Below are 21,295 nucleotides of genomic sequence, written 5' to 3' on the forward strand. Positions count from 1 at the left end.
AAGTACGTTTAAAAATACCAAATAACAAAAAAAAATGAGTATGTACAAAATCTCTTAAAATTAAATACTACCCAGAGAATGAGCTTCCTCGTGGAGGTTTGTGCTCTTGGGGTGCTGCTTGTTCATAATGCTTCCTTCAGCAAAATAACACTAACCTGCTGCTGTCCCACAGATCCTCCTGTGTGTTTTTCCTTCAGGGGCTGAAAATGTAAATTTTAGGAACATTTTTAAAATATACTACCTCTTTATGGAAGTCAATACTTTTTTAATTTGCTGTAGTGTTTCTGCATTAGTGACCCAAGTATTCCCTCACTAGCAGCCCACCTCACTGGTACTGCAGTGAGGTGGGCTGCATCCTTTCTTTTTCTTGCATGGAGCTGGAGCTGAAGAGTTGTGGTGGCATATTGTCAGTGGCAAGTGGCAGTGACTTTCTTATAGAACGTGGCTTACTGGTTTGTCATTAGACTGCCTTTCCAGGTGAGTTGGCAGGGGCAAGGGCCACTGGGTTTAGGGAATGAGGAAGGTGATCCCAGGCCTGGCAGCAGGTCACGGAAGTTGAGGGAAAATAGCTGGGAAACGTTTTGTCCTCTGGGTCAAGTGTCATCTAAAATGGTTTGACCTAATAATTGGGCTGACTAGTCTCCATTTTGGGCAGCACAAGTAAGAATATCTTTGGAGGATCACCAGGAAACTCCCAGAAAGCCACTTTACCGTATGGGCTTTATTTTAGTTCCCACAGGGTTAGGCTTTACGTAAGTGTCTTAAACCTTCACACTTTATGCAGATTAACAACTCACCTTACTGCACGCTAACAGATATTCAGAGCTTCACACATTTTTGTATCCTGATCTGTTTCAACAGTCACTGCAGAGTTGGCACCATGTTTCATTTTTTGTGTGTCATAGTGCAAAGGCTGCATTCTCATGCAGTTGGTAAATTTGTGCTTAATCTAAGTCAGTATTTCCTTTTACTTTCTGTTGTTTCTTGAGCACTGAATGCTCAATAGATTCACAGCTGCTGAGAACAATAACCCATGACAGTGATCTTATATAAGCACCTGGCACTGGCTGCGTGATGGAAGTTTGTACTAATGATTGCTAGAATTTTCTCATACATACTTGTATCTGTAATACATTTTCTGTTATTTGCAGAAATACTTGTAAGATACAATTGCTTTCAATTCTCTTTAGGTTACCATTGTGTTATTAATGCTTTTGATGCTTATCACCTATCCTCTTGGTCAGAGCATGCAGATATACATTGACTTGTTATTTTTCTGCTCACCACCAGAGGGCGTTTCTGTCTGTTCTTATGCATCCAGACCTGGACGAATGACTCTGTGCTTAGCAGCTATCCAGACATGCTTCATATACATTCCGACAACCAGTGCCTCGTTTTCTCCAGACACCTGGCTTGAACCATCAGTGTCGGCCCAAATGCGCGAGGGGCTTTTACTGTGAAGCATCAGCTTACCTGTTCCAAAATGACAGATTGACTGCAAGCATGCTGCATCTTGTCACTTTCACACCTCCACCCCACTCCTGTCCTTGTGTGTTTGGCACACATACTCCCAGTCTTTCTCTCCTGCACCCTTTCTGTTTCTGGCCCTCAGGGGTTTCAGTTACACCCTACATGCTCAGACAGTTGCACAGCTCACCGCGTTACGCACAGGTCTGTGGTCACAGATTAAAGGGATGTGTGCGATGGTATGGGCGCTGGTGTAAAAACACTCCCCCCTCAAACTGCAATGCTAGAAAAGGTATGCCGGAGAGCTGCATCTATTCATCAGTAACAGAGAAGATTATTATAAAGTGTCCCACTGAGTTACTAACAGGATTTCCCATCTTTCCTTCATGTTCACCTGACTGTTCATGAAAACTGCTCCGTGTTCCTGCATTGTTTGTTTACGTGCCACTTCGAGAGATTTCTGTGGCACAGTTTTTGATATTTAAGCTCTCGAGGGTCTCGTTTACACTGACCCAGCTAGAGTTTTGGCTTTTTAACTGCCACAGCATATCGCACCAATAAATCAAATTGTCATTGAGATATTCACAAAGCATGCAGCTATTTTAATGCCACAAACAGGTATCTCTAGGGATAAATGATAAAAATAGTAGCAGAAGATTGGTGTCCTGTTTGGACATGTTGCTAAACCAAAAGTACAGATTTTATGTTAGTCATGCAATATATTGGTCATCATCTTCAGGAAGCTCTAGTTTGTTTGAACACGTGTCATTTAGTTACTGTAACATCTTAAATATCAAAGAAATGCAGTAGTGCATCATTTTCTCAGTTTTGCTATGTAAAGCAAAATTCAAAGCATGCTCTAGTGGTTGTTGTCCGATTGATTGGACCAGTACGCACCATTTAGCCTATGTTATTCTTACTTGTTTATTCTCTGTGAGGTTGCAGGGGCTTGTAAGGTCCTCTTAAGGTTTCAAACAAAAATGCACAGCTCACATACAGCGCTGCAAATATGCTGCCAGTTGCCGGTGGATGTTGTTGAACTGATGGTGGCTGGTTAAAAACTTAGTGTGTCAAGAAAATATCCCCCACTCCACCATCACCAACTGTTTATACAAAGCTGGATGGATTTGTGCTTTTTTTGTCATTTACTCCAAATTCTGACTGTACCATCCAAATGCTGTGGCAGACCTCGAGGCTCATCAGACCATGCAACCGTTTTCCAGTCTGCTTTTGCCCAATTATTAGTGAGTTTGTGCAAATTGTAGCCTCAGTTCTTGTTCTTAGCTGACAAGTAACCCAGTGTGGTCTTCTGCTGCTGTAGACTACCTGCTTCAATGTTTGGTGTGTGTTAGGGGTGAGCAGTATAATCTTATAATTATATCACGACATATCAAGAAAATTTGTGAACACAATATTTCTGATGATAAAGGAAAAAACCCCAGAACATTTTGTTGATGTTTGCAGGCAGCAGCATTCGGAAGTGTACGTTAATGAACAGGATTTTTCAACTGAGCTACTGTCACTGATGATATACTTCCTAGATTGAAATGTGACTCTATTGAAACAAGGTTCCAGCAGTACAGCAGCAGAGCAAGAATAAGTCAAATATAAGCACAAAAGTAGCCTATGTAGTGTTTTCCTTGGAAATTGTATGTGAAAAAATTCCCAACACTTCACTTTAACAAGACCTAAAGTATCACAACCTTGTACCTCATCAGGATATGCTCAAGAATGTCATATAGTAAAGCTAAAAAACTACCTGGGATGTCGTATCTTGCTCAGTGGAGTCATTTGGGCTGCACATCTACGGCTGCTAGCACCTCTTCATTCACAGACTGTTTGTACTCAGCGGTGTGTCTTTTCCACCTTTAGCTGGAGCTGTTTTCTTGTATATTTTGCAAAAGTTGCACTTTGTTGGAGGTTTTATAAGAAACTTCATATATAGGTACTAGATCATCATTGGAGGTTGACACGCAGCTCTTATGCTCTGACATGCCTGGGCTAGTCTCACCGTTACACACAGTAGGGAACGTAAATGAATGATATCACAACTTGACATTTTTATATCACATAAAAATGCATACAGTATTGTCACAGAGGGTATGATACAGCGCAGTCTGTTCAGAGATGCTCTTCTGCATGCCTCCGTGGCTATTTGAGTTACTGTTGCCTTTCTATTAACTTGAAGGAGTCTGGCCTTTCTCCTCTGACCTCTGGCATCAGCAAGGCATTTTCCTGCAGAAAACTGTGGCTCGCTGAATAGTTTCTCTTCTTCAGACCATTCTCTGTAAACCCTAGAGATGGCTGTGTGGGAAAATCCCAGTAGATCAGCAATTTCTGAAAAATCCTCTGGCAAAAACAACCATGCCATTTTCAGAGTCACTTCAACCATCTGCTCTATTCTGATGCTCTTTATGACCTTAAGTTAGTCATCTTGACCATCTCTGTATGCCTAAATGCACCGAGTTTGATTGGCTGATTTAGATATTTGCATTAATGCAGAGTTGAACAGGTTTATGTAACAAAGCAGCCAGTGAGTGTATATGTCTCTAAACTGTTACTCATGTCCTCTTTAAGCTACATTTCGACTGCATTATTATATCTTATTCTGAAGCCTCAGTTTAGCTTCAGATGAATTTTGGAACATTTCTCCATTTGAGCTCATATGAACCCCTGTGAGGAAGATCAATGCATCCATTGAGTTCACCCATGTGCTGCATTACACGTCTGACTTCTGAAGACTTCTGAAAATCTGAAGCTTGAGATAAAGCTCTAAATGGGAAAAAGATTCTGCCTGTATTTACAGAGACACATTTCCTATAAATTGTCAAAGGGTTATATTTCATGGCTTAATGTCTGTGTCTTCGCAGATGACTTTTATAATCAAGAGGATCCCCGTAGTGGATATCATAAAACTAGATCTGTAACTGCAGTTTGACGTTGGACACAACTATCACTTACCATATTGGCGTAAAGCTTTATGTTGTGATCCTGACTTCAGTTTCTTATCAGATGACCGCTTAGATATTTCTTGCTGGTGATTTCATCTGTGAGGATATTGGAGACCTATTAGTCTCGCCAGCAGCTGAGAGAGGCAGGAAACCGAGGTGTTGGAGAAGTGACGGAACATCTGAGCTGAAGATGGCGAGAGTCTCTAAGTGACATATTACCAGGCAGCCAGAATAAGTTGTGCAGACAGGTAGAAAGGCCTAACCTGTCTGATCCAGTGTCAGGTCACTGTGTTAAAATAGAAGCTTTAGCAGAATATTGAGTCAGTAACGTCTTGTATGCAGGTTTAATACAGACACTGTAAAGCTGGCTGCTCCATGCCTATTAAGGTTTTCTGTTCAGGACTAATTAAAAAAATTACAGAGATTTTTTTTTTTTAACTTCTGTGTACATCTCTTGAAGTCTCACTGTGGCTCCAGTTACAGCAATGCTAATGAGCCCTGCCTTTGTGGAGATTACAGTATCACAAGTGTTCAAGTCATGTGTGTGGATGGGCTTTTTAATGGTGTAGATATTCAGCCCAGCAGATAAACATGACCACTTTTTTCACTAAATGATATGGCTTTGGGTACCAATTAGGAATACATTTATTCAATATTTGGATAAATGGGATGTTGGGATATTGGTCCGATCCAAAATGATCCAAAGCTGGACTTTTTTTTACAGTCAGCCTATGGCAGTTGCATCCAGTCTGTTTCCTATAATACAGGAGTTAACTGTGATAAATGAGCATATCTGCTGCTGTCTGCACAGAAATTCACATTTAACAGAACCAGCTGGCAGCCAGTTGAGTCTCTTCGAGTTGTGCTCACTGACATAGACTGATGGCAATGTGTTGGCATGTCTGCATTTATAAATTCGACAGCAGTAGTTTGCAAACGTGTACCCCCCTCGCATGAGCCAAGGTGTGAAAAAGGTTGTGGGTCATTATCAGCAGAGGTTTCAGGTGAAACAATAAGACAAGGCCTCACCCTGTGTTAAGGCCCCTGGGATGGGATCTCAAGCTCAAAGAATCTATAGATAAACCTCAATCTGCTGCTTTATGTAGTAGATTCAAAGAACCACTACTGTCAGGATTTACAAAAGAGGTGCGGGGAAAATGTAATCATGTAAAGCAGCGGTCCCCAACCCCTGGGCTGCGAGAGTTGACGCTGTGAAATTTATGGTTTTCAGGGTTTATGTTATTTATTTTTATCGTTTTTATTGTTAACTCTGTTTCCCTGGGTCTTTTCCAGTGTGTTATTAATAAATCTTCTTTTTTTGGTATCGGTACTGGTTTTATTTTAAAGGCCGGTCCGTGAAAATATTGTTGGACATAAATCGGTCCGTGGCGCAAAAAAGGTTGGGGACCGCTGATGTAAAGCCATGGACTCAGTTATTTCTGCAGCTGGTCTTACTGCATATTTATTTGTAGGAGTTTCCCCTTCAAAACGTCAAACTTTAGGGAGGAGAGTATTTAAAGGATACAACTGTTTATTATTTAGTACTGAAGAAAAAGGTCCTAACTCTTTTCCACACAACTGCGATTAAGCAATTTGAAATGAATCACAGATGTCATTCAAGCTGCTCCTCTGATGTCAGATTAGTCATGCGGTCATCCAAACAGTTTGTTTGCAACCCGTTAATTTCAATAAATGTCAAGTAAATGCCAGGTCATTTCAAAGATGACCTAGCATTCAGGCCAGGTCCAGTGTCATGGAAAAGAAGAGGTGTTTCCAGAACACGCAGTTCTTTGTGGGTAGATTGTTTTATCTCACTGGCAAAAGCAATGGATTAGTCCTGGAGGGAAACTCCCACGTGAAGCTTTTATCCTCAAGAAAATAACTGGTGATTTTCTGACTATCGGTAATTTAGTTGGATGACTCTGCTGCATTTACTTCAAACAGTGCTCAGACAGCTATAAACAAAAGTGCGATATCTCTAAATTAGCCAAAACATTACTTTTTTTGTTCTGTTAAAGTATAGGGAGTATTTCCCCTGATCCTGGTAAATATGTGTCAGCAATGTATAATTTGAGATATGAAAGTAAAACAGGAAGATACATTGACATCATGTTGGCGTCATTAAATGTAACTAGATATTGTCATCTGTTGCAATCATCATCCTTGCAGCTCGTAAAGGAAACTCATTCACGTTTAAAACCTTTGACTGCTCAAGAAAGTGGGAATCATATCTGGAAAACTTTTCTTAGTTTCCTGTTTGCTGTTCTGTTCAGTTTGCAGATAGTTTAAGTCACATATGTTACAACAACAAGCACAGATGATCTATTTCTCTTCACAACATCAAGTTATTATATGTCGATCAGCTCCCCTTGAAAGACAGGGACTACTGCGGTGGCACCTCTTGCTTGCTAACAGCCCTAATATTAACTAGTACATAAACAGATTCCCAAACAAATACACACAGCAGCAAAGCAGTGTGAGATATTTACGTGACCGACGTATGTGATGGCTAGGTGCCATTTTGGCGGCTTTGTCTCCATGCGAGGGCGAGCAGCTTTCGTAAGTTGACACCTACTCCTTATGATACGACATGTCATGCGGAGGAGGTCTTTCTGCATGTTTGTGGATATCAGTGTTGCTCTGTTAACGCCAGTCTGGCAGCGGGCAGTAACATGAGGAGCTGATGTAGTGTGTAAATTAAACGGGTCTCCTTGTATCCTGTCTTCCTCACCATAGATTGATGTCCGTGTGTCCCCCTTTTTTTAAAGAAATGTCTTTTTTCCGTGATGTTTTACTCAGTAAGTTAAAGTTGTGCTTTTAAAGTGTATCAGTGAAAACGAGGAGGCAATATAGATGCAGGTTTTGGAGGGGTTGCAGTCACAGACGGTTGTAAAAAGGCTGTCGTCTAACCCTGCTGCCGCACTGCAAGGATCACGGGGCTTTGGAGCCACATCACCCCGTTTAGATGGATGGGTTAACAGCAGCTTTTGGCCCCGTAGTATCCTTTGAGGGTCAGTGCCAAGACCACTTCAAAATGTGCAAACCATAATCCCCCTCTGACATTAATATTTTCAGATGGGAGGCAAGCAGAGAGCACGGTGTGTGTGTGGGGGGGGGTGGCGATGTAAGCACGGTCTTTTTGGCTGGCCTTGTCGCATGCTGGCAGTGCTGATGGACATTAAAGCCATTACTCATGCTGGAGGCATGTCCAGAATGTATTCTTAGCCACTGTCTTCCTATCAGTCACTACAGAAAGGTTGGAGGGTCAAAAAATAAAGAGGTAACCAGTCTGCAGGGCTGTCTGCACCGCTGCTGTTTACCAGGGAGGGGGTGATATTTTAAACCTGTGAGAGTTCACATATTTACCCCACTGAGCCTGACTGACCTTGCCATTTGGTGGGGTGAAGAAGCTGGAGACCACTGATAGAGAAGAGAAGAGGCAGCGAGAGAAACCCTTCATTACTACTCGACAAGAAAGAGCGTTGAGTTTGTTTTTTCAGACAGAAAACAGCAGGAAGAGTACCAGAAGAAAGGGAGACTGAGTTGAGGAAAAGAGGCGACGGCACTTGAGGGAGGTGAACGGTAGCCAGGCTGAGCTGACTTCCCCCACCAGAGGAGGAGTTGCAGTTGCCGGCCAGGGCAGGTCCCAGGGCTGGCAGGGCTGGCCCTACTGCTTCTCCACCTCTGTTCTTTTCTCCTCAATCACTCCTCCTTCTCCTCCCTTTAACGATCAACTAAACTGCTGTGCAGTGATGAACTTGCCGGAAGCGCTCATGAGCAACAGAGGAATGCTTAGAAAAATCTTGCGAAATGAACTTTTTTGCCGCAAGTGAGAAAGATTCCTGAGGTTAAACCTCCCATAAGAGGACCTCCTCTGCGTTACAGACTCTCACCCTTCTGTCTTCTCATCCTTTCTTTTTTGTTGTTGCACTCACTGGTTGAGTGCACTGAGAGACTGAGGGGATTTTTGTACTGTTTTTCTCTAGTTTTGCTTTTGTAAACCAGAAAAGTGGCAACTTTTTCAGTAGCACGGTGCAAGGACCAGCTCCACTCACCCAAGATGAGCCGCTGGCTAAAATGCACCTCCGTGCACTTTGTAGGTATTCATTGCCAATAATTTTACCTTGTCACCACCATTATTGGAGCTCTGATTTCATGAACAGTGTGAATGTAGCCGAAAGCTGTGCTTTACAGAAGCAGCAGTGCAGTGGCAGAACTCTTAGATCAGCTCTCTGTGTACACATCGCCTGTTTTGAATCTTGGTTATGATTAAAATTTGCGCTTGCTTGTTTTTGCTTTGTCTTTATTTTGACTTTCAGTGTAAAGAGCCACATTCTTATCAGGAGGTTTAAGAGTACTCTGTTTCCTTGCTTTGTAGCAACAACTCATGAAGCGTTTCAAATTCCTGGCACATTAAGGTCTATTCTTGTATGTTATTATAGCAGAAAAGGAAAAATGACTCAGAAATGGACTTTGTTCTATGTGTGTTTGTGCCCGGCTTGCATTTGGTAGTCAGCTAAAACTCCTGGGGACCAAATTATAGCTATTACTCTCAGCTGTTAAACTAAGTACAGCCTTGGTGAAATGCATAACTGTTTGGTTAGAAATGTCTGATAGTTTGCTATCATCATTGACAGAACACAGACTGGAACAAGTATGATGATCGGCTGATGAAGGCAGTGGAGCGTGGCGAGGTGGACAAGGTGTCTGCTGTTCTCAACAAGAAGGGCATCATCCCCACTAAGCTTGACGTGGAAGGACGCTCTGCGTAAGTAAACACAGGCGCATGCATCTTATGCAGACACACATGCATCCATGTGCAGTATGTTGACATGTATAGTCAGAGCTTTGAGCTTCAGCAGCACACACGGGTACCACACGAAGTGTAGTACAATGAGATGACAGTGTACAGATCAGAAATCACTGAAACGTTTGTGTGTGTTTGAGTCCAGCATGGATTGTCAAAGATTTGTAAATCTAAAACCAGCAACAGCAATTCCAAACATTGTGGTGATCTCCCCACCGCGTGACATTCCTGACCTTTTTTTCCAGATAAAGCTTCCCTAAGATTCCTTCACAATTAGGTCACTCTCGCTCCAGAACGTCTTAAATAAGCACCATGTTACCCCTGCATGAACCTCCACAAATATAAACACAACAAAATGAAACGAGTGCCGTACATGATTCTGTCTCCATTTTTTATATCCAGAAATCTCCCTTTTAGTTTCCCTTTGACCGGAGGTCAGTGTGGGAGCTGGTGTAAAGAATGTCTGTGGACACGAGGCTTGACCACATTGTCCGGAGGCAGTTTATGTAGTCCCTACAGGAAAAGACTCCCTGCAAATTAAGATTAGATCCACTGTGATGCTTGCAACACCAAGTAATACATTTAGGCCCTGCTGCAGGCCATTACCTCGATTTCGTGACATCTTGGAGGAGGAGCATGTTTTAAGTGAGAACCTGAGGTATTCAGAGGTTGTTGTTTTGTTTTTTCTTCTACTAACTCGATATGCACCCTGCAGTGTTAACAGGGCAGTAAGAAATAGAAGGAAAATAGGTCAGTCTGAAATGTGTATGAGGAATTCTCTGATGTGGCATCCCATCCAAAACCACAGATATGAACACATCTCCCAGACAGACCTTTAATGTAGTGCTATTATTAAAAATGGTTCAGCCTTGAAAAACAATACATTGACCTGTTTTTTTTTGTTTTTTTTTTAAAAAAAGAGGTGCTCTGTTTTCTTCCTAAATTTAAACAGATTCTGACACCAGTTTTTCGGGCGGGCAGGCGCCCTCGGTTTAATCCTAGATATATGAATGAGTCACTCGTCTCTGGCCCGTGCTGCACGTTTATTTTGACAAAGCCTTTGTTAAACCATAAAACTCTGGAGCTCCAGATCCCAGACTGCAAAGGTGCAGAGTATTTTCAGCAGTGTGTGAAATTCTCTTGTGGCACCACCGCATAGACCGATGTGCACATGCATGCGAATAAACACAATTATACACACATCCTGATAAATGCCTGGTCTCATAATAAGGTGCTAGAATTTGTCAGAACTAAATCCAGAACCACAGCCTGCAGAGGTTGTTGTTTCCAAACACAGTCATGCTTATCATTCGCTGTTCCCCTGTGGATCAGAACCGGTTAACTGTAAAATGAATGAATATTCGAGGGGGGGCCGGAAGAGGTCACGCTTTTGCCACGTCTAACCAAAACAAAAGTGAACCGCAACTCAGCGAGGCCACTTATAGTTCACTGGGCCACACACACACAGACACGCAACATGTGCATATGGTATTCTGGCCTTTGCAAAAGCCCACAAAGGAATGTTGAATGGTGATTCCTTATAATCATGGACCTCTGAGGGGAAACTAATTACAAGCTGTTACCCCCAATATATCATTTGGTGTGCCCTGGATTAGCCTCGTTGTGTAGAGCTAATGAATTCAGCCCTAAGTGTTTCTATCGCACCTTCCAGCTGAGTAAACAGTTTGCATCTCTGCTGTGGCTTTAGCTGGATCTCAGCGCGGTAAGCCCACCCATCACTAACGCTCATTCTGTGCAGACAAGGGCCTAGCAGCAAAAGTAGTTCTCATGACAGCATGAGCACACCACTAAAGACAGTCAGTCAGCTAAACCTCCAGCACAATCCTGGCACTGAGTGAATAGCTAATTTTGTGCTCAAGTGCTTTTGGGGGGTGCTTTTTTGTTTTTTTAATCTAACTATTGTAAGATCTGAGTTTCGCGCGCGTGTGTGTGTGTGTGTGTGAGAGAGATCTTAAGGCCAACTTGATGATAGATTTACAGGAAGTAACACTAAGCAGTCGCTGCCATTCTCTTTGTTATATATCAAATGTATTGCAATGTTCTCCTTGTCTGGCTACCAGGCAACGATGTTGACCTTCTCATTTTGATACGATGGATGTTGTGACTTACCACTGGCATTAGAGGACTTTCTTAAAACTAAGCGCAGCAGTGATTGACAGAGCTTTACAGAAACGAGTAGAGCAGCATGTTTTTGTGCACACATACCAATATTCACTTTCAGATAAGAGGGAGCTAAATGTAAGATATATACATAGACTGTTGTATCCTCAGAGACGCACTTTGTCACACATGGTTCAGCTAGCGTCATACTAGGGTTTGATAGAAAACAGAAACAAGTTTTAAAAATAGCAGCCATATCCAGTAGACTGACAACCTGAAAGCTCCCCAAGGAGCAGATGTGAAAATGTAATGTGCTCTGTTAAAGCCAGAGCCATTAGTCTCCAAAAAAATCTTGTCTAACCATTTCACTGAGGTCTCCATCTATTTATAGCATCAGTTCTTCGTGTTTGTTGAATATCAGACTTTATTTAAGATGGATTTTTGGTATTTTTGCCTTTATTTTATTATTGTAGAGACAGGAAACAGGAAATGCCAGATTTTCAGGCTTGACCATTTTGGCTTTGAGTTATATTTGCTGTCAAGACAGTCATTGCTCTCTATTCTTCAAAGTCATGGGGAAATGCACTCAATTAATTGCACTTATGTACCTTTAACTTTATTTCAAAGCATTCTTTGAGTTCCCTTATGGAAAGTGATGTAGGTTATGAACTTAGTGAGAGGTATCACCCCACTTGGATAGCTTTACTCTGCTTCCCGTCTGCTGTTTGGCCTGGAGAGCCCAAGATGCCACTGCTCCACAGAAGATCAGCATCTCCTGGTCATCAACACGGCTTTTAATACCCACGCCAGCGTTGAGGTGACAGCCGAGCTGTCTCCTTGGCAGATAACTTGGGGTTAGTGTATGAACGGGCTCATGTGTCCGGGTGGGTGTCAGACAGAGATTAGCTTACACACAAGTGCTCCGCAGTCTTGCATGGAGACTAGCAGCAGTGCTGCTGTGGGTTACATTGGACAAGCGCAGCTGGAACGTTTCCAGTTGAAGGTAATGGCAAACACGTGCAGTGGGAAACGGCTTAACTAAGTAGGCAATTAACAAGGGAATATGTGCACTGTGTAGCAGTCGTGCATTAAACACTTTCGCTTCAACTTGCACTGAGTATGTTCAGTCGAGTCACATGGTTCTCATTGGTTGATAGATTTGATAATTTGGCTTGGATATCCCAGTCACAACACTTGATTGATGCTGTAGATATCAATAAGTTTACTATTCATGTCTATTAGCTATTAGCTATTACCATGCATTCAACATTTTTTGTCGGTAGACACAATTTTTTCTGCAAAACAAGCAAGTTTGTGTCGCTCCTAGTTGTCACTGAGACCTCACAAACCCTGAGGGCTCTCGTTATATGTTTTGAGAATGCTGATCCTGCTGATAGCTTGGAGCCAGGCATCAGTTTGCAGCCCCTCTCTTGTCTCTCAGTTTTACCCTCTCCCCTGTCTCTTTACACCCTATCACGTTTTCACTTGCCCTTCTCAACTCTGTGCTCTCTGCTCTCTTCTATATACCTCTCACCCATGCCCTGTCAGTCTTTTCTGGCTTTTTTATTTCTTATTTATTAATTTTTAATTAATCTCCATCTCTCTCTTGTTTTACAGGTTTCATTTGGCTGCAACACGAGGACACTTAGAAGTCCTCAATCTCATCCTGGGACACAATGTTGATGTGACTGCGAGTGACGCCGCTGGTAAGTTTGTTGCACCAAAAACCTTGTGCGTGATTGTGTGACTGCTACAATCTGCTAGCAATCAAAGCAGAGTTTGGATAGAAGACACTGACTTGTCTGCAAACGCTCTGTGAAATGTAAAAAAGCGCTATGGAAACTGGAAAAAGAGCATGATCACCTTCATAGCTCAGAACCATTTAGCATGCACACTCACAGACCCTTAAAGGCGCAATATATTTCTGCAGCTGTGAGTATACGTTGCTTGGACCTGAGCAGACCCTCATAAATTTTATCCACTGGTGACAGCAGTTCTCACTGCAGAGCGACTAAGGCAAAGAGTATGCAACCTTCAAAAGTGTGGTTACATTTAGCTAAAGGTAATGCTAAATACTTTGAATAACAAATGACATCATGCTGTTACTTTCCACAGACTGAAGAAAACGGCAATCCCATCCCTATAAAGGGCGTAACAAAGGTTTTAATACTAAAATTACAACTGCTATTATAGCAACAATGAAATTACTTGATAATCTAGTTTGACTAAAAAAAATCTGTATGCTGTATTTACAGAAATATTGCATTGCTATTTAATATAATGAATTAATCTAACATCATTTGAAGTCCTCTAAACAGATTAAACGACACATGTACTTCTTTGCGGGTACAGTGACATGTACTGTAAACATTTGTAGTATGTGCATCAGAGGGGTAATTGCATGTTGCGGCGTGTTTCTCTAAATATGCATACATGCAAATCGTGGGTTGTAAATGAACTTTTTTTGTTGTTGTTGTTGTTTTAAATCTGCTTTTGTCTCTTTCAGGTAAAAGTGCTCTTCATCTAGCTTCGAGAAATGGACACTCCCTGTGTGTGCAGAAACTCCTGCAGGTAAAGCACAGCTGTCATTGTTAGAAAACATATGCCAAAATGAAATGACATACTACCTTTTTATTTGGTACAGTTTCACAGTCACTGGTCAGTCAGAGGAGATTCCCTCTCAGCCCCATTAAATTCTTATTGCCAAACAGCTGTGGCTGCTGAGGCCACTCCATATCGGTCAACAGTAGTGCTTGTTGAGTCACCGTGGCCCTCTGGAGGATTTATGTGTTTACAATAAGGCGGCTGTCTCTCTGCAACATTGTGCTCTCATTGTCTTGCGTCCCTTCCCCCTCATGCCCCCCTCATATCTGGCATGGCAATGATCTAATGAAGGTTGTGGCTGTTGGCAGGGGGTTGTCAGAGCTGTTGACAAGCCTACCCTCCTGCAAACCTGCCATCCATTCTTAGTGCCGTCATCACACCAGACATAGCAGCTGGATGCCCACCACAGCTACTGTCTCCCTCCGTCAGCCCAAACCATCACGGTATAGGATATCCCACCTCCAATGTGCTACCTTCAGCTCCCATTGCTGTTCTACGCCCCCTCTTCACTATGTCATTTGAGCATGCTGCTAATTTTTGGCCCTTGTTGCTAGAGAGAGTGGAGTTTTTATAGTGGGGGACAGATCGTACTGTCAAGCTTACCCAGCAACATCAGGCTCCTGTTAGCATAGAGTCCTGCAGCCCTCATCACCACAGCACTACAATCACTGGAGCCCAGTCAGTGGAGTGGGCTGTGTGTAGATGTTACAAGCATTTGAGCACAGCACCACTTATCCTAATATGACCTCGCTTCTGCCGTCTTTTAGTTTCCACTGCCAGCTGCTGGAAATACGTGATATTTAGGATGCTCCTGTTTGACACACCTGCAACAAGGAAACCTAATTAAACCACTGCTGGACAAGTAGACTGGCATAAGAGAACCTGAGTGTCTGTACTCCACTGAAAACACTTTGTGTCCCTACATAGTTACAGTGCATGGTAGTAATGACCAAACAGAATTGTTAAGGGGTCATTTCTTTGTTATTTGAATCAGATTACAGCTTCTGCCTGGCTCTGTGTCATTATACTATAATACACTGAAACTGGTCTGTGCTAACGAACCTGTAATGTAAAGTGTGAGTTTATCTTTTTCATATTGACAATAAGTCATATTCTTTATTTGTTTTGATACATGCTGTGTAACCGTTTCTACATTTTCTTTATCTAAGTTTATCTTTGTTTTTAACAGCACAACTGTCCAGTTGGAAATGTGGACCTGCAAGGAAGAACGGCTCTACATGATGCTGGTAAGACTATTCTACGGCAAGGCAGGGAAAAGTTATTTCACACAGCAATTCATTAACATTTGTAGTTCCAAGGACTTTACAAATAGAGTGTAAATTTCAAGAAAATGATAAAATAACAGACTAAAAAGTAATGCACCATAAAACCAAAAGAAGAACACAAAGAATAATAAAAAGTGGCTTGAAAGAAGTTACTGCCGATATATATGAGATCCGAGGGGAGTCGATTTCAGCATGGGGTACTATAAACATTAAAAGCCAGTTTGACATTTTGAGTTTGAACTCTGGACACCACCCGCTGTCCAATCCCTGCAGACTTGAGAGGCCTATCAGACTTGTAGAGCAACATACAGTGCTGACCGCCTGTCATGAAAAGAAGGAAGCACAAATAATTTAGAAATCTCTAAAAATTAAAGAATTCAGTTAACTGAATTTTTATATCCAAATTTGAGCTAGCACACTGGACTTCTCTTTCAACGTTCAACCACTAAAACCAAGTTTTCTGTTCAGGAATGATTGCTTAATTTAAAAAAAAATAATGCACTTTACTATTTTTTTCTTATTTTTTCTAAAACCATAAATTTTAAAGTTATATAACAACGATAATTATATTTTAAGAATTTGCACACAGTGATGTATTAGCACTTGTAGGAACATTAAAAAAGTTATTTTGGCATTTACAAGTACTGTTAATTTATGGCAGCTGTGGTATAAACCATCCATGGGCGGTTAAGCACTGTACACTAGATGGACAGATGTATTGGCCCACACCTTTCAATGTTTGAATTCAGGTCAAATTTGGCCTTTGCATACATTTGTGATAGTAATTCTAAAGAGCTCACTGAATTCGAGCCTGGTGCTGTAATAGGATGCCACTATTGTATCTCATGAAATGTCTTCCCTCCTAGATATGCCACTATCATAAGTAAGTAGCATTATTGCAAAGTGCAAGTGTTTGGGAAACACAGCATCTCAGCCATGTCTGTGTCCGACCACTGAGTGCTGATGCACACTGACATTCTGCTGAGTCTCCTGTAGGTGTCCTGTGTTGGTGGCCCAGTACTTTTGTCCATATAGTTCAAAGCTTTAAGTAATATGCTCTCTCATCTAATGTTGAGGTGACATCACTCTGTTCTAGCTCTGATTCCACTGCAATAAAGTGCTCAGTGTATTTTAAAACTCTATTCTAGTCCACTGTAGTCCTGATTCTATTATAGTCTACTAGTACTGACAGCAGCAGTAGAAGATTATAGTAAACAACGATCCTGCTGCTACTAAATTATAGGTGTACTATGGTAAAATAGAGCTGGTACCCTGTGCAGTAGTACAATAGTAACTGCTGTAGCATCAACCCAATTTAGTTCTATTCAAGTACTCACTCTACTCTGTATGTGTGTACTGGAGTAAACTCTACTCTTTTCTCTCTTTGACTGTTTTCCATAATCAAAGCCTACGCATGCTTACATATGGATGTTGATGTTTGAGACATTATAGAAAATAAAATTCAGCAGTTTGTTTAAAGGCGGTTTGCGTATAGCTTTGATGGTACTATTTTCAACATTCAACAGTGTCTGTGCTCGTTTTCTGTGGTAAATGAGATGAAATGATTGCAGCGCTCTGTTCTTTTTCTCCACAGTCATGGCGGGCTGTGCCTCCAGCGTCAAACTTCTCTGTGACAGCGGGGCGGCTGTGAATGCCACCGATTTTGTGAGAATTGCTTTTGCTCTTTGTTTTGCAGTATTTTTCTGAAAAAGCCCAAGCCATTTTGTGCTTGTGTTTAGTCCTTGTGTTTGCCTTGTGTGGAGGTCTTAAACTACATTTAAAGTCATGTTAACCTAGTTTACATAAATGCTCTTTTTGGATCAGATCATGAAGGAGTGTACTCACATCTGTAGAGGAATGTGAATGTTTTTTTATTTTCTTTCTTCAGGATGGGAGGACACCTCTGATTCTGGCAACCCAGATGTGTCATCCCCGTATTTGTCAGCTGTTGCTGGAGCGAGGAGCTGACATTACTGTCCGGGACAAACAAAACAAGTAAGATACACTCCAATTTGTCGAGCGGGCCTGTTAGAGCAGTTTTAATTGAAGTGGAAAGCAAGATTTGGACAGATTATATAGTTTGAAAAGTTTAAAACAAGTCTCATTTCTTCTGGCGTTTTTGTGACATTAACATGAAACCATTTTAGATTGAACAGGCAATAAAAGTTTTGTTTTTAAAAGGGAAGCAAACAGAATCCAACACTGAAAAATACAGCAGTAGTAAGAGCTCATGAAGGCACCACCAGCCTGAACCCCTGTTATAAGGCAGGATGGATCCATGCGTTCATGTTGTTTACACCAAATTCTGAACCTGCCCTCTCAATGTTACAGAATTTAAGATAATTTGATTTGACAGGAGTCTCACACACAATGTGGTCTTCTGCTGCTGTAGCCCATCTGCATCAGGGTTTGAGCTGTTGTGTGTTCAGAAATGCTCTTCTGCACACCTTGGCTGCAGTCAGGTTACTGGTACATCCCCATCAGTTTGAAGCACTCTGATGATTCAGCTTTGCCTTCATTATAAACCGTCTCTGACGCCTTCAGGACCGCGCTGATCCTCGGCTGTGAGTTCGGCTGTAAGGATGCAGTGGAGGTGCTGCTGAAGAGCGGCGCCGATGTGAAGACTGTGGACGGCTTGGGTCACGACGCACATCACTACGCTCGCTTCAACAAGGACCAGGAGCTCATCACGATGGTCAAAAGTTACATCGACAAAGCCAACAGAGGTCAGAGAGCAGGACAAGAAACAGCTATTTCTAAATTTGCTTTTGGAAGAAAATAAATAAATAAAACTTTCCAGACTAACCTAAAGATAAAGGAAAGTTCTAAACCTTAGTGTCACACTATTTATTTATTTCTTTTGTTACTTGGATACTTAGTGGCATAAAACACATCAGCGTGACGGCTCACCAGATTATTTATGTACAAAGTGAAAGGTGATTTTTGTAAAGACTAACAAAAGTGTAGCCTTTAGGCCAGCGGTCCCCAACCTTTTTTGCGCCACGGACCGGTTTATGCCCGACAATATTTTCACGGACCGGCCTTTAAGGTGTCGCGGATAAATACAACAAAATAAAACTAGTACCGGTACCGAAAAAAAGATTTATTCATAACACACGTGAAAAGACCCAGGAAAACCAAGTTAACGATCAAAACGATAACAAAATAACGCTGAAAACCGATAAAAACCCTGAAAACCATGCATTTCACACCTGAGCCTCAACTCTCGCGGCCCGGTGCCAAACGCCTAACGTACCGGTCCGAGGCCCGGGGTTTGGGGACCGCTGCTTTAGGCTACATGACACTACTATTATTACATATGCTATCAATAATGACAAGATGCTATTTAACTTTAAGTATCTGCTGGTTTCGAATCATAAGTATACAAAGTTATACATTTCAAATCCTGTGTTTTGTTTTTTTGTTCTACATGTCTTACAACACTTTGCGTTCTCTCTGAACGTGTTTTTGTCTTATCCTGATAACAAACAGCGGAGGAATGAAATGTCACCTTTCGCTTTTCTGGTTGTGTTGCAGATAAAGAAGCCGCAAAGATAGAACAGTGGAAGCGACAGGTAACGCTGAAACATGCAAAAATCACACCATCTTTAAGTCTCTTTAATATAACAATAAAGAGCATTTGTTATTCTCCACATTTCACTCATTGTGGAGTATGTCGTGGTGACATGTAGCCTAATGGAAATGATGCTGAGGCTCTATATTTGTTAAAGATAACGGTGGTCAGAGTTGCTTACATTTCCATCACTGTACCCTCACCCTCTCCTGCTGCTCCCTCCACATCTCTCAACATCTTTTTTGGTGTTGTTCAGCACACCGTTTATACATTTCAGGCTACATAGATCTGCTCAGTTGTGCAACGCTGCCATCTAGTGCCTATAAGTGAGAATTGTTCTGTGATTTCATGACTGTGGTAATGTTAAAATAAGATCCTGTCTTATCCTCAGCATTCAGTGGAGAGAACAGAGGCAGCTGAGATTAACAGAAAGGACCAGATCATACATGTAAGTGCTGTGTAACGTCACCGTACTCATTACACACAAACAGTCTTTTCTATTTATGATTCATCATTTTAATTATTTGTTTAAAGTTTTGTTTTTTTTTTGCTGTTTGTTATTCAGGATCTGGAAAGGCAGAATGAGACTCTGCAGGAAGGCCTCAGGAAGTACTACCAGGAGCAGAAAGCTCTCTTAGATAAAGTCAACATGCTCCAGCAACAGCTCACCCAGGTAAATCCAGGCTAATGTATTCCCACAGTGACAGAGCCCCTGTGCACAACGGTACAGTAAAGCCTTCCAGGTGTCCGGCTCACTTTGTTCACTGCACCTGCCGGATGGTTCTGCAGGTCCTTCTTAGGACTGAAATGATGACTTAAAGTAAAATGTAATAACAAAAGCTAAGCTGAGTCACGCTGCTTTGGCATAATGTCTCCTTTTCCTCTAACATAAGGAGTGTAATTTAGGAAATGTGTGATAAGTTTCTAACCCTAGGTGTTGAGGAGGCAGAGCTGGCTTATAATTACATTAAAAAAAGGGAGACTTTCTTAAGTGAGCATGATAGCTGCCTGCTATTAGCTGCCAGAACAATTTACAATACGCAGAAGGGCAAGGAAATTCAATTAAATGAAATCAGCTGTCATTTATTAATCTCTCATGTGAGTTGACTTGTGATCCTTTTTCATCTGCAGGAAAAAATGGCCGCAGAAGACTCTCAAAAAGAGGTATGATAGAAAAATAACCACTTACTCCTGCCTGTGGTTCATTCACAATGTTCGCTTTTATCCTTCATTATAAACTGCATGCACACGTAACTTGAACAACAAGGAAACACTTTGTATGACAGTGCTGGTTAATGATTGTAGCTTGCTCTTTGTGAAATTGTGTCCTGTGCACAGTGAACTCTTTTCTTCCAAGAGCTCTTCCCTTTTTTTAGGTTATCAGCATTTAATAAATAAGGAATAAATAACAGTCACTTCAAAGTAAAAGGAAATTGTTAAACTAGTCTATAAATAAGCGTGAAGCTGCTCGCCCTTTAAAGCCATGGATGTCGAGGTGTTTTGTGGATTTATTTTACCGTGCGCGGATCAGTGTTTGCCTGCAGCTTAGTATCTTGGGCGCAGGAGCAGTTTTGTCTCGTAAAGATGTGCCAACCTGCAGACCAGATTTCTTCTCTTCGGGATTTCAGGCCTCGCCTCCCTCCCTTTGACTTCTGCTGCCTTTAGAAGCATTTGTTTTTCACTCTGCCTGCAGCACATCCAAACGTCTTCGCTAAGCCCCTTTAATATCTGATGCTGTTAAAACTTTTTGAATTAGAAATATCAGTGGTGATAACACAAACTGTAGCACACATAGGGAGTAGATGCATTTAGACATATGGTTAGTAGGTACATTATCTGATACCTGTGTTTTTCATGTTACGAACTGTTTCAGAGTAAATTGTTTGATTGGTTTGGCCTTTTCTGAGCATTTCATTTAAAGTGTTGAAGTGTGAGTTCTTACCCTCACTGCTTTTAACATTCTTCTTCTTCTTCTATTAGAAGGAACAGTTGAAGATGTTACTCAGCACCAAAGAAAAAGATGAAGGCGCTCGAGGGCAGGAGACTGTCAAGGTCCAGCTCCGGAGTACTTTGGTTAGTGAATTCATGCATGTGTGTGGTCTCTGCTTTGAGGTAATCCTTATGAAAGTAAAATGTTTTCGGATTCAAGTTTAACAGGCATGTGCAGCCTTCTGATTACAGCAGTGTTATTTTATTTGTATTTTTATGTAGTCTGTCTAATCGGTCAGTTTGTAATCGATTTGTCCATCTGTGTTTTCACAGGGGGAATACTCTGGTCAGTCGGTTATCAAAGGTTAGCTTCCTGCTTATTTTGGACCATAAAGAAAAGACTGTAATTTCAAACTTTAGCAGCAGAGTTTGTGTTTGCTTTAGTTTTACGTTTGTGTGCTGTTGTGTTGCAGGTAAAGAAAATGTTTTTGTCAAAGGTCACAGCCTGGATTCTGATCAGGTATTTTCCCCCCTGTGAACAGTTTTATATGTGCTG

General features: G+C 41.6%; 1 protein-coding gene across 2 annotated transcripts in view; it reads left to right on the top strand.

Moving 5' to 3' along the window:
• uacab (uveal autoantigen with coiled-coil domains and ankyrin repeats b) overlaps positions 1-21,295 on the top strand; it is a 39,975-nt gene that overhangs the window by 11,675 nt on the left and 7,005 nt on the right. Inside the window, exons 1-15 of one of the 2 annotated variants that reach the window (XM_084937241.1) lie at positions 1,215-8,514; positions 9,056-9,186; positions 12,964-13,052; positions 13,853-13,917; positions 15,140-15,197; positions 16,831-16,901; positions 17,125-17,231; positions 17,781-17,962; positions 18,774-18,811; positions 19,202-19,258; positions 19,376-19,483; positions 19,942-19,974; positions 20,791-20,883; positions 21,073-21,103; positions 21,213-21,259. In XM_084937241.1, the coding sequence (XP_084793367.1) occupies positions 8,479-8,514; positions 9,056-9,186; positions 12,964-13,052; positions 13,853-13,917; positions 15,140-15,197; positions 16,831-16,901; positions 17,125-17,231; positions 17,781-17,962; positions 18,774-18,811; positions 19,202-19,258; positions 19,376-19,483; positions 19,942-19,974; positions 20,791-20,883; positions 21,073-21,103; positions 21,213-21,259 (1,146 nt within the window). In that variant the 5' untranslated portion in view covers positions 1,215-8,478. Of the gene's footprint in view, positions 1-1,214; positions 8,515-9,055; positions 9,187-12,963; positions 13,053-13,852; positions 13,918-15,139; positions 15,198-16,830; positions 16,902-17,124; positions 17,232-17,780; positions 17,963-18,773; positions 18,812-19,201; positions 19,259-19,375; positions 19,484-19,941; positions 19,975-20,790; positions 20,884-21,072; positions 21,104-21,212; positions 21,260-21,295 lie in introns of those variants that run through there. The other variant, XM_084937163.1, reaches the window with a different exon arrangement.

Source organism: Perissodus microlepis, chromosome 1, assembly GCF_051167445.1.
Source record: "Perissodus microlepis isolate ML-2025 ecotype Zambia chromosome 1, ASM5116744v1, whole genome shotgun sequence".
Taxonomy (NCBI): domain Eukaryota; kingdom Metazoa; phylum Chordata; class Actinopteri; order Cichliformes; family Cichlidae; genus Perissodus; species Perissodus microlepis.